General features: G+C 36.3%; 1 protein-coding gene across 2 annotated transcripts in view; it reads left to right on the forward strand.

Moving 5' to 3' along the window:
- The window catches only part of TBC1D4 (TBC1 domain family member 4), a 228868-nt gene extending 215978 nt beyond the window's left edge, over window positions 1-12890 (forward strand). For both annotated transcript variants that reach the window (XM_004371420.2, XM_004371418.2), the window contains 4 exons: window positions 2464-2623; window positions 5226-5395; window positions 9053-9229; window positions 11110-12890. In XM_004371420.2, coding sequence (XP_004371477.1) covers window positions 2464-2623; window positions 5226-5395; window positions 9053-9229; window positions 11110-11343 — 741 coding nt within the window. In that variant the 3' untranslated portion in view covers window positions 11344-12890. The remainder of the gene's footprint in view (window positions 1-2463; window positions 2624-5225; window positions 5396-9052; window positions 9230-11109) is intronic.
- The last annotated feature ends 6 nt before the right edge of the window (window positions 12891-12896 follow it).

Consider the following 12896-nt stretch of genomic DNA (forward strand, 5'->3'; position numbering starts at 1 on the left):
TTTCTAAACAGTTTATCTATATCTTATATCAGCTAGGAAGCACTATTGTTCTTGTAAGGAAATAAATGTCTCTGATTTCCAGAAATAACAGTTTAATAGCTATCATTAGAATTTCAAAGAATGGGAAGTACCTACGGGTGGTGTTTGATTTTGGTTCATCAATAGAAAGATAGAGCTATCACTTTAAAAATGCAGTAATTTTTCTGTTTAAATATTCCTCATCAGTTTAACATAATAAAAATTCATGTAAATTGGGTTTTTTACGTTCATATAGTATGGTCTGCAGTTATAAAGAAATATTTTATGTCTACAATTATGCAGATGTTTTAAACTCTCTGGTGTCAGCATTCTTATGGGCCACAACATTGGGGATCTTATTCTAGAAGAATGGATGTTTTAGTTGTATAAAGTGAGACACACACTTTTCCACTTTCTAGACAAGGAAGTTAATATCTCTTGTCCACTCTGTATGATTTCCAAAAGTACACAGAAATGCCTGTTGCAGCAGTGGACTTAGAATTAGTTGATAGGATTTCAGGTTCTTGCTCTGCTGTTCGTGAGCATGGGCACTCCAGGCTCTCTGCCTGTTACCTCCTCTGTACAATGAGGAAGGTTGAGTCTCTTTCAACTTCAGATAGCCCTGTTTTGTCATGTTTGTGTCTACTGCTTTTTAAATTAACTGTATGTGTCTTTTCCTCTGAAGTCTTTAGTCCCACCTTATTCCATCTTTTCTCCACTCCCTGCTCCAAGCCTTCTTTTCTCTTCCAGTTCTACCTCTCCCTTCTGAATATTTGCCCTATTATCTATAAGACAGAACTGAAGAATTATGTATTCTTAGCACATGGAATTTTATTATTATTAAAGTTTCCTTTCAAAGAAGACTGAGTTCTGTTTCTATTTGCCTCTAAAATAATAATAATAATCAAAAAGTTTAAGTATACCTTGATGGAAGAAACGTTCTCAACTCCTAGTTTAGAATGTAGAAAGAAAAAGTACGATCCTGTTTTGTTTTTGTGTTTTTTTATTAAACACTGAAGTATTACTTCTGTGTTATGATCACAGCTGAGTGTGAAGAACAGAATGCCTCTGATGATACACTTTCTTTTTATTCTGCTAATTAGATTTCCTTAATTCTTCTGTTGGCAGAAGCCCAATATGTCTAGTTTCTAAAATGTAAATGGCCTAAGGAAAATGTATGAGTCTTTCAACATGACTTACTGAGATAGTAATCTCATTTTTTCAAACCTTTATGTTTGACTCCAGCTAAGCTTCTTATTTTATAGCTATTACTTCCTGTGACTCTTTAATTTCTTTCTTTTAGAGTTTGTGTGGAAACTTAGTTTCCAAAGATATGTGTTGTAGGTAAGAGTCAAATAAATAATTTGCTGTAATTCTGCATAGTGACTTTATGATTTTTTTTTTCCAAAGGAGTCTCTTTGATTTTTATTTTTATGCTCTGGAAATAACTGTTGGATTCATAGTATGTATTGGTTATTTTAATATATTTTTATAGAGCTGGTTATTTAATTAAGGGTGCTATTTTGACTATTTCTGTTAGTGAAAAAAGTACTGCTAGATTTAATAAAATATTGTATACATTTCACACCATAATGTCAAGCTTATGTAAATAATCGAGGAACCACTACTCATCTTTTAACTGTGTGGATACAAATTTAAATTGTATTATTTGTGTATCATTTGCCACTGCTTTGTCCTTAGCTATCATAGACATGAGTGTTTAAAAGTTGCTGTATGCTGTCCTTAAATTTTTGTTTTTGAAAGGCCGGTAATCAACGCCGTAGCCAAGCTAAATAATTTCTTAATCCTAAAAACATTCAGAAAAGACAGAACTTTATGCTTTAATCTCTTTTCTCATGAAAACAATATATTGCCGGAATACCTTGTGTGTTTAGAGATAACATCTCAAGCTTCTGACCCCATAACATTCTAAGTCTACATTTTGTCCTAGCAGGGCAGATTGTCTGGTGGGTCTAAGACAGAGCTCCATTATAAATCAGACACTGGGCCTAGCAAAAGAGACAAGCTTTTCTTCTGAACGGAACATGGTAGATTCTTCAGAATGAATGCTTTTCTGGAATTGGTCTGAAATTAGAATGGAACTTCTATGAGAGTCCTGAGCCAGGACAATTCTGATTAAATTTCAAAAGCAATGCCTTCCACAACAGGTCAAATACCATTTCCATGTATATATGTGATACCAAACACACATGAAGCTTCTCAATAGTTTGAGATGGAGTTCCAGTGACTTGCTTTATGACCTCAGTTAAGTGAACTTGGAATTTAATATCAACTGTAAAATTACAATAAAAATAATAATATTATTTATCGAGTGTATGTGAATTTGTTGTTAAATATTAGAGTAATAAAATTAAAGCCAGTGTATTTTATGTACACTCAGATAAATGCATAATATTTTATTTTTCTTCTCCAAATTAACTTTAGATCCAAATGTACCAGCTGTCAAGGCTCCTTCATGACTATCACAGAGATCTCTACAATCATCTTGAAGAAAATGAAATCAGCCCCAGTCTTTATGCTGCCCCCTGGTTCCTCACATTGTTTGCTTCTCAATTTCCATTAGGATTTGTAGCCAGAGTTTTTGGTAAGAGATGCCTGTGATCAAATGGGACAGTGTTATTTATTCCAAGGAATATACTTTTTAGGCATATGGTTCCCTGATTGTCTTATCACGTGTTACAGACTAGAAAATTGCTAGTGGAATTTAATAAGTGTGTCTGGCTCTATTCTGATAGTAATTTGAAACCATATTGGTCTTATATAAAATTGAAATCAAAAGGGAAAGAGAAAAGGAAGAATTGGGCCCCTGTATTTGAGTAAGCTGTAATGGAGCTCTTATTTTCACTTATGCCTAAAAATCAGAGGACAATTTTTTTTTTTTTTAATCTGAACTAAGGACTCATTCTGTGTAATTTTCCAGATATTTATACACAGCTTTCCTCCTAGTTTTTTTTTTTTTTTTCCTTCCCTGATTTCCTGTTCAACCCAGATCAAAATTCAGGGAAACATTTTCTTCAACTGGGTCAACAGGAGTACCTATATTAATGTTCTCTGTAATGGCATTTCTTAATCTGACTTTTTGTTGTTAACAAGGTAACTTTGATTCCTGTTTTATTGCTCAAATGATTCTCCTTTTGTCCTAATAGCGTGGTGGTAGCCAGTCTCTAAGACCATGTAGCTCAGGGAAAGTACCAAGTACAGTCAGGGTAGTCCATGGCAGGCCACTGAGTACCTGTGATGTTCAGTCACAGCGTTAGACACTAGGAGTAAGAAGAGAGTATGACATGGGTGTATTGCCTCTTGGGTGCCCTTAAATCTATTCATGAGTCTTTAGTTAGGTTTGTCTGTTATTTAGGAAACAAAACAAATAAACAAAAAACCCACCCAACTATTCATGAGTGTGGTTTGTTCTAATGTTGTTGCTTAGGACCTCAAGGGCCTCAGAAATGGTGCCCACGGTTTTTATATTCAGCTCATCCATCTGGAACCCATGGTCAAAGTAGCCAGTGTTCACAATTTTGTTTTTAGGTGCTGTTGAGTAGGTTCCAACTCATAATGACCCTATGTACAAGACAAAGAAACGTTGCCCAGTCCTGCACCATTCTCACAATCATTGCTGTATTTGAGCCCATTGCTGCAGCCACTGTGTGCTCTTTGTTAAATTAGGGCTGTTTTTCAAATTGTGAATATTGACTATATTGTAGGCTATTACCAGCATTTTAAAAAATGAGATAGAATAGAGTTAAGTAAAAATATCAGAGTATTACAAATAGTAGGGAGAAATGTTGTTTGGAGAAACTTCAAATTTGAGGACATTTTATTGTAAGGTGCTGTCAAGTCGATTCTGACTCATGATGACACCATAGGACAGCGTAGAACTGCCCCATAGGGTTTCCAAGGATCAGCTGGTGGATTGAACTGCCGACCTTTTGGTTAACAGCCGAGCTCTTAACTACTACATATAATATGTATAGCTATACCAGATTATGATATTCAGTGACTTTCGTATTGGGGTCTGTGAACTAAAAAGTTTAAAAAACACTGTAATGAAATCTATAGACAAAGTACGGCAAGAGAATAAAATCAAGATGCAGTGAATCAAATGTACACCCAACTTCTTTTATTTATTGAATATATGCGATTGATTTTCTTTAGTGAAGTTTTCTTTGGCACTTGGGCTCCGGTTAATGGGTCTTCTATGAATCCTTTAGTATATATATGTATTGTCCCTTCTCAGAGAATAGTCTATCAAGTCGAAATGATGTTCCAGGGCATCTCTCTTTGACTTAACCCTCAGAAGCTTGATATCAGAGTTCAAGAGGCGAATCTTCCCAGTAATCTGGTTCTTACTATGAGAATATGAGTGATGCTGTCAGCTTTACAATAGCTGCTCAGTCATTTTTTTTAATTTAGTAAAGAATAGAGACTGTCAGGAATGAAGAAATGCATGAGGAAGCAGAATTACCAAATTTGAAATCATTGTTTTGCAGCTTGCTCTTTTTTAAAGACTCCTTGTTGTACATTATTGATTAAAGAATGACTTAGAATGAGAGAAATTTTCATACAAAAGCACTTGGTACTTTTCAAAACTATTGCGTGTTTGTATGTTAGGAAGTAGAGTGCGCTTCTGATTTAGGTTATATATTTGTCTGGATTTTCTTTTAAAGTTTTTTTCTTTTTAATTTCCTGCTCTAGTGTAGGTTTAATTACATATTAACTGGTTCATTTGCTTTCTTATTATGGTAATTAGAGTTTAAATAGTACTAATTAGTTATGTTGATTTGTTTTTGTATTCCTGTTGTGAAGCAAAATCTAAACAGTGGTTGAATAAGCATCTCTGAGATTTCCCTAATCAGTTTTACCATTTCCATGAAATTTGCCATTAAAATTATAGATAAATACATAAACAAACAGATGTATATAATTTGCCTTTTTTTTTTTTTAACCCTGGCTTACCTGAGAGTTCTAAATAGGTAAGAGGAATATGCGAACATTTGTTTGTTTCAGTCATATTTAAAATTTTTTTTTTTAATCTAGGTGGTTTTTAATCAATATTTTTGGCAAAATATTCTCTGGTCCTGTTCCAGTAATATAAAAAAAAAGAAAAAAAAAAGGCTTTACTACAAAAAGCATACTTTTTACAATGAATGCATAATTTTATTCATGAAAATTATCTTTTTTCTTAGATATAATTTTTCTTCAGGGAACTGAAGTTATATTTAAGGTTGCACTCAGCCTACTGAGCAGCCAAGAGACACTTATAATGGAATGTGAAAACTTTGAAAATATTGTGGAGTTTCTTAAAAACACCCTACCTGATATGAATACATCTGAAATGGAAAAAATTATTACACAGGTATGATTGGATGATAATGGTAAGCTATAAAACTATACAACAGTTTCTCTACTGATTACCTGTTAAACTTTTTAGCATAAAAATGTAGTTTCTCTTGACAGATATCACTATTTTTGCTTTTTTTTAATCCGATCAGATACATTTAGAAATGAAACTATAGTGAAATTTCTACATTGTGTCATTGACTATGCACAGGAAAAGTGGTTTAGTGCTATGTAATAAGTTGTTCAGGACTCCTTTCAATTTAAACCGATGGTGAGACTGAAGATAGAACTAGCGGAGTTAGGAAGACTGAAGAAAAAAAATGAGACCCAGTTGCCTTTGTAAATATTTTTAGTTCTGTTTTAAAATATACAAAGAGTACATGTGGCAAGAGCATAAGTTTTGGAATTAGAAAATATTAGGTTTACACCTTCGTCTCGCTCTATTAACTGTATGACTTATGCGTGTCCTCTTAATTTTCTGAACCCTGGTTTTTTGCCTCAAAAATAGGACAGTACCTATCTGAGAAGTTTTGTGAGACTTTAAAGAGGATATTTGATATATCAGTCAAGTCAGGAAACAGAGTCTACCTCTGATGATTCAAATGAAGGTTTTTTGTTTGTTTTTTTTTAAACAGAGGTGTGGGTAGGGTTAAGAGAACCAAAAATGGCTGTCCAAGTGCTCAGGAACTAGTAATGGAAGGAAGTTGTTCACACCCCTGATACTGAGCGGGGAAGGGAGGATGTAATAATGTTACCAGGCCGAGGGGGATCCAGAGCTATGGAGGGGAGACCTGTGGCTGGCTGTAGTGATCTTAGAGAGCCTAGCAAGGAAGGAGGAGAGAATTACCCCCAGCCTCCTTCTTGTACCTTCTTCTGATCTCCTGCTGGGACCTCCCGTTGGCCATATCCAACCTGAAGTCAGCAGGAAAGGAAGTGTGAGGAATGCAGTTCACAGGGGTCAGCCTCCCAGGCCAGAGCATAGTGGAGGAGGACAGCAAATGACTCTAAGAAGCAAATGGAGAGCACGGTAACCAGTACACCATGTGTCTGTCTAGTCTTTGGCTCTTCATAGGGACAAGGTAAATGGTAGTTATATATGAATGTTGTTCAGATGACATGAAAAAGCTAAAGGTAAGGTTTGTAGACAAGGCAGTCATGCTTTAAGAGCAATGATAAAGTTTACCAGTATCGTGGAGGCATTTGCTAGAGAGAAGACTGAGTTTATAGCAAGGGAAAGGCAGTTTGAAATCTTGTTCTGGTATCCTGCCTGTGTGTGACTTTGGGCTAGTCACAACCTTTCTGAGTCTCAGCTTCCTCCTATAGAAAATAAAACCAGAGTAATAAGTGATCCTATTACACTTTCATATTATTTTTAGGAGCAATAGTGACCCATTAAGTTAAAGAATTTTCTGCACTGTAACACACAAGAATGTGAACTGTTACTGTATGATCACATACAACATTTTCTATCCATTACAAAGAGTCGAAATCACAAGCAGATTACTCCATAAATATCCATGAATAATTTTTATATGTTAAAATGCTCTGTAAATTGAAAGGTATAACTTTTATGCAACTTTTATTTCCTATTTGTTGATGTATTAATTCACCAAGAATACCTTTTTGACTGACAGTCAGAGATTGTTCTCTTAGAGGAGAGGTGATATTTGAAATCAGATCACTTCTCTTCTAAAATTAGTGAGGGAATTGCCTGGCTTAGAGATCATTACTAGGATTAATGGATAGAATTTATAGACAGGCAAGTTTGGATTTGATATTAAACGGAGTTTTCTAACCATTAGAGTTGATTAACTTTGGAATGAGCTCCTAACATTGAAGGAGACTTTGATGAGCTTTATTTGCGGTTGTAAAAAATGCAAATAATGCAGAAAAAGCACAAAGAAGAAAATAAAAAGTAAACATAAATGTCAACATCCTGAGATGATAACCTTTTAAATTTCCTTTCACACATCTTTCTTTGCTCATATACACATAGAAATATGTCTACAGTTTTACATACATAACTAAAATAATACTGTACATGCTGTTGGGTGACCTGATTGTTTATTGAAAATATGTAGAGTATTAAACATTTTCCCATGCCAATAAATATAGATCCATACCATCATTTTTTAATTTTTATAATTTATTTTATTTCTGTTGTTGAAAATATGCACAGCAGAACATATACCAATTCAACAATTTCTCCATGTACAATTCAGTGACGTTGATTACATTCTTCAAATTGTGCAATCATTCTCACCCTCCTTTTCCAAATTGTTCTTCCCCAAATAACATAAACTCACTGCCCCCTAATCTTTTGAGTTGATGCTGTCACTTTGATTCCGTATAGATAGTTCTTAAAAGAGCACAATGCTCAGGGGCAGACATTCTTTTCTAGTTAAGCTAAGCTATTGTTTGGTTTTAAGAAAACTTCGGAGGATATTTTTGGTTTAAGGTTTAAAGATTATCTCAGGGCAGTGGTTTCAGGGGTTCGTCCAGCCTCCATGGCTCCAGAATGTCTGGATTCTGTAAGAATGTGAAATTCTGTTCTGCATTTTCCTCATTTTGATCAGAAATTTTCTGTAGAATCTGTGATCAAAATCTCCCCATCATTTTTAATTGTTGTATAAACAGTCCATCTATCCATATCTATTAGGTATGGATATTTTAGAATGGTTAGTTTGAGAGGGCTGACCTGGTAGTTTAGTAGTCCCCTATTTAAATTCTAAGATTGAATGATCTCTGATAGTAGTAGAGTAGATAGGTTAGTCTGATTTGACATGGTGAAGCAGAGCAACCAGAAATCATGTAGTTTTTATGTTTGTTTGCTTTCTCCCCACAGAGTTAGGGTAGACACCATTGCCGAAATGGCAGCTGCCACCTCACCTTCACCTGAGCAACTTTAGACTAGAAGCTTACTGTCTTCCTGTTTGGTGGTAATATGGGAGAACAGCAGCCTCCTTAAACCTTACAGCTATATACAGTGCTCAGGATATGCCATTTTAAAGATTCTCTGTGTGATAGAAAATGTAAGTGACCCCTAAGAGGCTGACATGAATAGCAAATGGATACTTATTATAAAATCTCTCTGCCCCATTGACAAATAAATTAGAAATGCTTCTGTTCTCATTATTATAGAGATACCTTATGCAATTTCACTTACCAGTTAGCAAAGGTTATCTCTAACATAGATACTAATTACTTAATAACTAGTATTATTTATCTGGTATACTACATTTTGAGAGATAGTTACTAACCAAAAGGGGGGGGACCATTGTCATCGAGTCATTTCCAACTCATAGCAACCCAATTGGACAGAGTAGAACTGCCCCATAGGGTTTCCAGTGTTGTAAGTAATTATGGAAGCTGACTGCCACATCTTTCTCTCACACAGCAGCTGGTAGGTTTGAACCCCCAACCTTTTAGTATTAGAGTATAAATAATTTGGTTGCAGAATACTCTTGAACATTAATTTACTCTAGTGATGTGGCTTCACTATAAGATTGTTTTAATTGCATAGATATAATCTATTTGTCCTCATATTGACAGTCAAACCTGTTATTATTCCTTTGAGTATACCATGGTACACCTCATTAAATAAGCATTTGGGAGTATATGTGTCTTGGCATACATACAGAGGCCAGACTAACCCGTGGCATTTTCATGGCAGGTTTTTGAGATGGACATTTCTAAACAGTTACATGCCTATGAGGTGGAATATCACGTGCTGCAGGATGAGCTTCAGGAATCTTCATACACCTGTGAGGATAATGAACCTGTGGAGAAGCTGGAGAGGGCCAATAGCCAACTGAAAAGACAAAACATGGACCTCCTGGAAAAATTACAGGTAAGGACATAAAGATTTAACCAAAAGAGCACTTGAGTGTCTCCTGCATGCATAGAGCTATATCCGGAATGATAAGGCATCTAGGGAAATCTAACCACTGCTGACCAAGGGCCTGTGTATTAGTCCAGAGGGGCTACAGCTGCACAAGTACATTTAAATTTCACTTGGGAGATAAAATGTACACTCACAAAATAGTTAAGTGGCAATTTAAAGCAGAATCTGCTTAAATACATATTGGGTATAACACATTTGATTAGTTCAAGGGAGAAAAGATCGAATATGGGAAATTTGGAAAGTTTTGGGTGATTTAGGAGCTTAAACTGGAGTCTAAAGGGTTGGTGTAAAAAATGTGTGAGGAGGGTCTTTAAGTTGGGTGGGGGGCAGGGGGCGGTTGGTAACAATAAAGGAGGATGTGGCAGAGCGTCAGTCAGTTTGGCATGAGTTGAAGATTTATGTTGGGGAGACATGTATAAATATGATGGGAGCAGAATTGTGGATGACTTTCAGTGTCAAGCAGAAGAGCATGACTTTAATCCTGGAGACAGAGTGAAATCTTTCAAAGTTTTTGAGCAGTGCTTTAGAAAGATCAGCCTGGAAACTTTGATGAGGAACGATTAGGAGGAGGAGAAAAGGAAGGGAGACCAGTTAGAAGACATTTGCAGAAATCTGATTGAGGATGAGACTGGCTTAGAGTAAAACTCACAGAAATGGAAAGACAAAGGAACATATCTGAGAAAGGTGAAGGAAAACATGTCACCCAGAGATCCTACCATCAAGGAGCTGACAATTACTTGGGAATATCAAATACTATATGTTTGTTTATACACATACTTCAAATGCAACAAACAATTTATTGCAAAATAGTATTCATCATCTCCAACTTAGTATTGTATGCACTGTGTGGCAAGTCCTTGGGATGCGGCTTAAGGAGTGATAGGAAGGTTAGAAGGTGAACCTGCTGGGGGAGATGAGTTCTAAGTTGGAACTTAAGTATGCATTGGCTCCTTGGTTTCTGCTTACCTCCCACCTCCCCAACACTGCACCTGCCCCAAACCTCATGTGATGAGCCTGACAAGACCAGCTGAGGGGAAAAAAAAAAAAAAGGTCAGAAACTAGGGAACTCTGGAGTAGTTGCCCAAAAAGAATAGGAGCACTGATTTCCTTCACTTCATCCTTTCGTTCCTTTTCTTATTCAAAAAAGAGCCAACATTATCTATTTTCAAAATAAAATAAAACTGGTGTATTGTTCCTTTTTCTTAGATGCTTCAGTGATGATTACTTAGATGTTTCAGTGATGATTAATTAAGCATTTCCTTATTAGGGAAAGTGGATTTGTACCTGTGTTTTATAGTATAATGATTTTTATTAATTGTTGCAAACTTTTTTTATTGACAGTTCAATGTAATCATCCTCTTTGGGTTCCCAAGTTTCACGAGTACCCCTGACACCTTTAAAAACTGCTAGGATCCCAAGTATGTGTTTAGAAAACCCTGTGTTTCCTGTCAGAGGGAGAGAAGCTTATTTTAGCAATGCAGGGTAGCTGTCAAGAGTCTTCTCTTTCAAACATGTCAGATCCCACTCACTCCAGAGGAATATCAGTGTGTGGAGTAGGACCCGCACTATTGTGGGGTGATGATTTAATATTGCATTACTGGTATATTCAGTGAAATGGGATAAATTGTGCTCGTACCATAGTTATATTTCTGAGAAACCTAAAAATCTCTGTTTCATGGAATTGTCAGAATATTTGTTTCACATAACATTTTATTAAGTAATTGGATATAATTGGTTAAGATATGTAAGGTCTGGCTGCTGCTATAATGAAAAACCAGAGTCTTCAGAAAGTTTGATTTGGAGGACTTTTATTTCCTTTCAAACAGGTGGCTCATGCTAAAATCCAAACCTTGGAATCAAACCTGGAAAATCTTTTGACCAGAGAGACCAAAATGAAATCTTTCATCCGGACCCTAGAACAAGAGAAAATGGCATATCAGAAGACAGTGGAGCAAATCCGGAAGTTGCTGCCAGCAGATGCCCTAGCCAGCTGCGAATTGCTGCTGAGAGACCTAAACTGCAACCCTAATAACAAAGCCAAGACAGGAAGTAAGCCATAATGTAAGAAGTGCCATTTCAGTAGTAAGTGCTACTTAGAGTACTAAGGAAAAGAAGAGTTTATATGCTGGCTGAACGCTGAACACTGAGGCTGATGGAACCGTCTAACACCGGTGCTGAGCCTCAAGTCATAGCTGGTGGACTGCGTGCTCTTAGAGTCTGCGAACCCTAAGCCATTGTACAGATGTAGGCTGGCTGGTGGTGGTGGACAGCTATGTACATGTATACAGAAAGTACATGAACGATTCATGCTTTCAGAGAAAATAGGTGTATATTTAGAGCAATTTTTTAGTCAAAACTTCATGAAATCCACACCAAAGGGAAGTTAAAGTGAAATTCCCCTTGGAGATACGTCAAATCTTTTGTTGTCTTTGTAGTGAAACAAAACTAGAGCATCTTTGTATATTGAAATATACTTGAAAAAAATGAATGTATTTTTTTCCTCCAAAGAACAGCATGTTTCAGTCAGTGGTGGAGAGAGGGGGAAGGGTGGAAACATTTATGTAACTTTATATGTACCTGTCTTAAAGTCTACCGACATTGTATATGAGGGGAATCGACTGATTGGCAGTCACGCCCCTGTGGGTATTTCAGGAAGTTGGGAGCATTGCTGTCCTGCCTGCCTTGTACCAACTAGCATGTTGCGCCCACATGCATTTTGAGTCTGGTTCGTCATTACTTGAGATGTGTGTAAGGAGAAACCGAGACCCACGTTAAAGGAGAAAGTTGCTAATTTTCTAGCAAATTAGACCAGCATTGTTACTCAAACCAAAAGCATCAGACATAAAACATTTAATTTGGGACCTAAATTGTCTAGGTTAGCTTTCTACCATTTTATTTAAATTACTCCTACAGTTGTGAATTGACTCCTCTTTACTTGGTGCCATGGTCAGTGGCAACCGTTTGCCATTTTCCCACCCAAAAGTAAGAGCTCTTAGTTTACTTCTCTCTCTACCTTAAGTGAAGGATGAGGAAATGCAATTATGATTGGTTTTCTAAAGAGAACATGCTGGGTTGAGATACCGTGGTTTTTTGGGGTTTTTTTGGTCAATTGAAAGAATCTAATAAACTCTAATTAAATTTCCTTTTCATGTAAAAACTTATATAGGAACTGTGAAGTGTTTAAGAGCAAACTTTGTTGAACTCCATTGGAAGGGAAGGGGAAAGTGGCACCGAGGCCATGTGAAAACCTAGGGTTCAGCATTTAGACTCCCAACTTCCTCAGCCCACAGACAGCTGATCAGAGAACATTCCTGCATGCTGGGTGTATGGAAGGACAGTGATTTTCGGAGTACACACGCAGTTGTCTGTTTCAGAGATGATTCTACCATGGTGCCTCTGAAAGTTAATGCAGCATTTTTGCCTTTCCAAACAAGATTTACCATCCCTGCTTTTTGCAGTGCCTGTATTATCACAGGTGGACTAGCTGAGTTAATTTCCTTCAAAGGGAATTTGTTATACAACAAAGTTGAAATTTTATCATAGGGTAGAAGATTAAAGCACTAAAGCTTTTGGAAAACTCTCAACAAAGTTGAAATTTTATCATAGGGTAGAA

Source organism: Trichechus manatus, unplaced genomic scaffold, assembly GCF_000243295.1.
Source record: "Trichechus manatus latirostris isolate Lorelei unplaced genomic scaffold, TriManLat1.0 scaffold00013, whole genome shotgun sequence".
NCBI classification, from domain to species: Eukaryota; Metazoa; Chordata; class Mammalia; order Sirenia; family Trichechidae; genus Trichechus; species Trichechus manatus.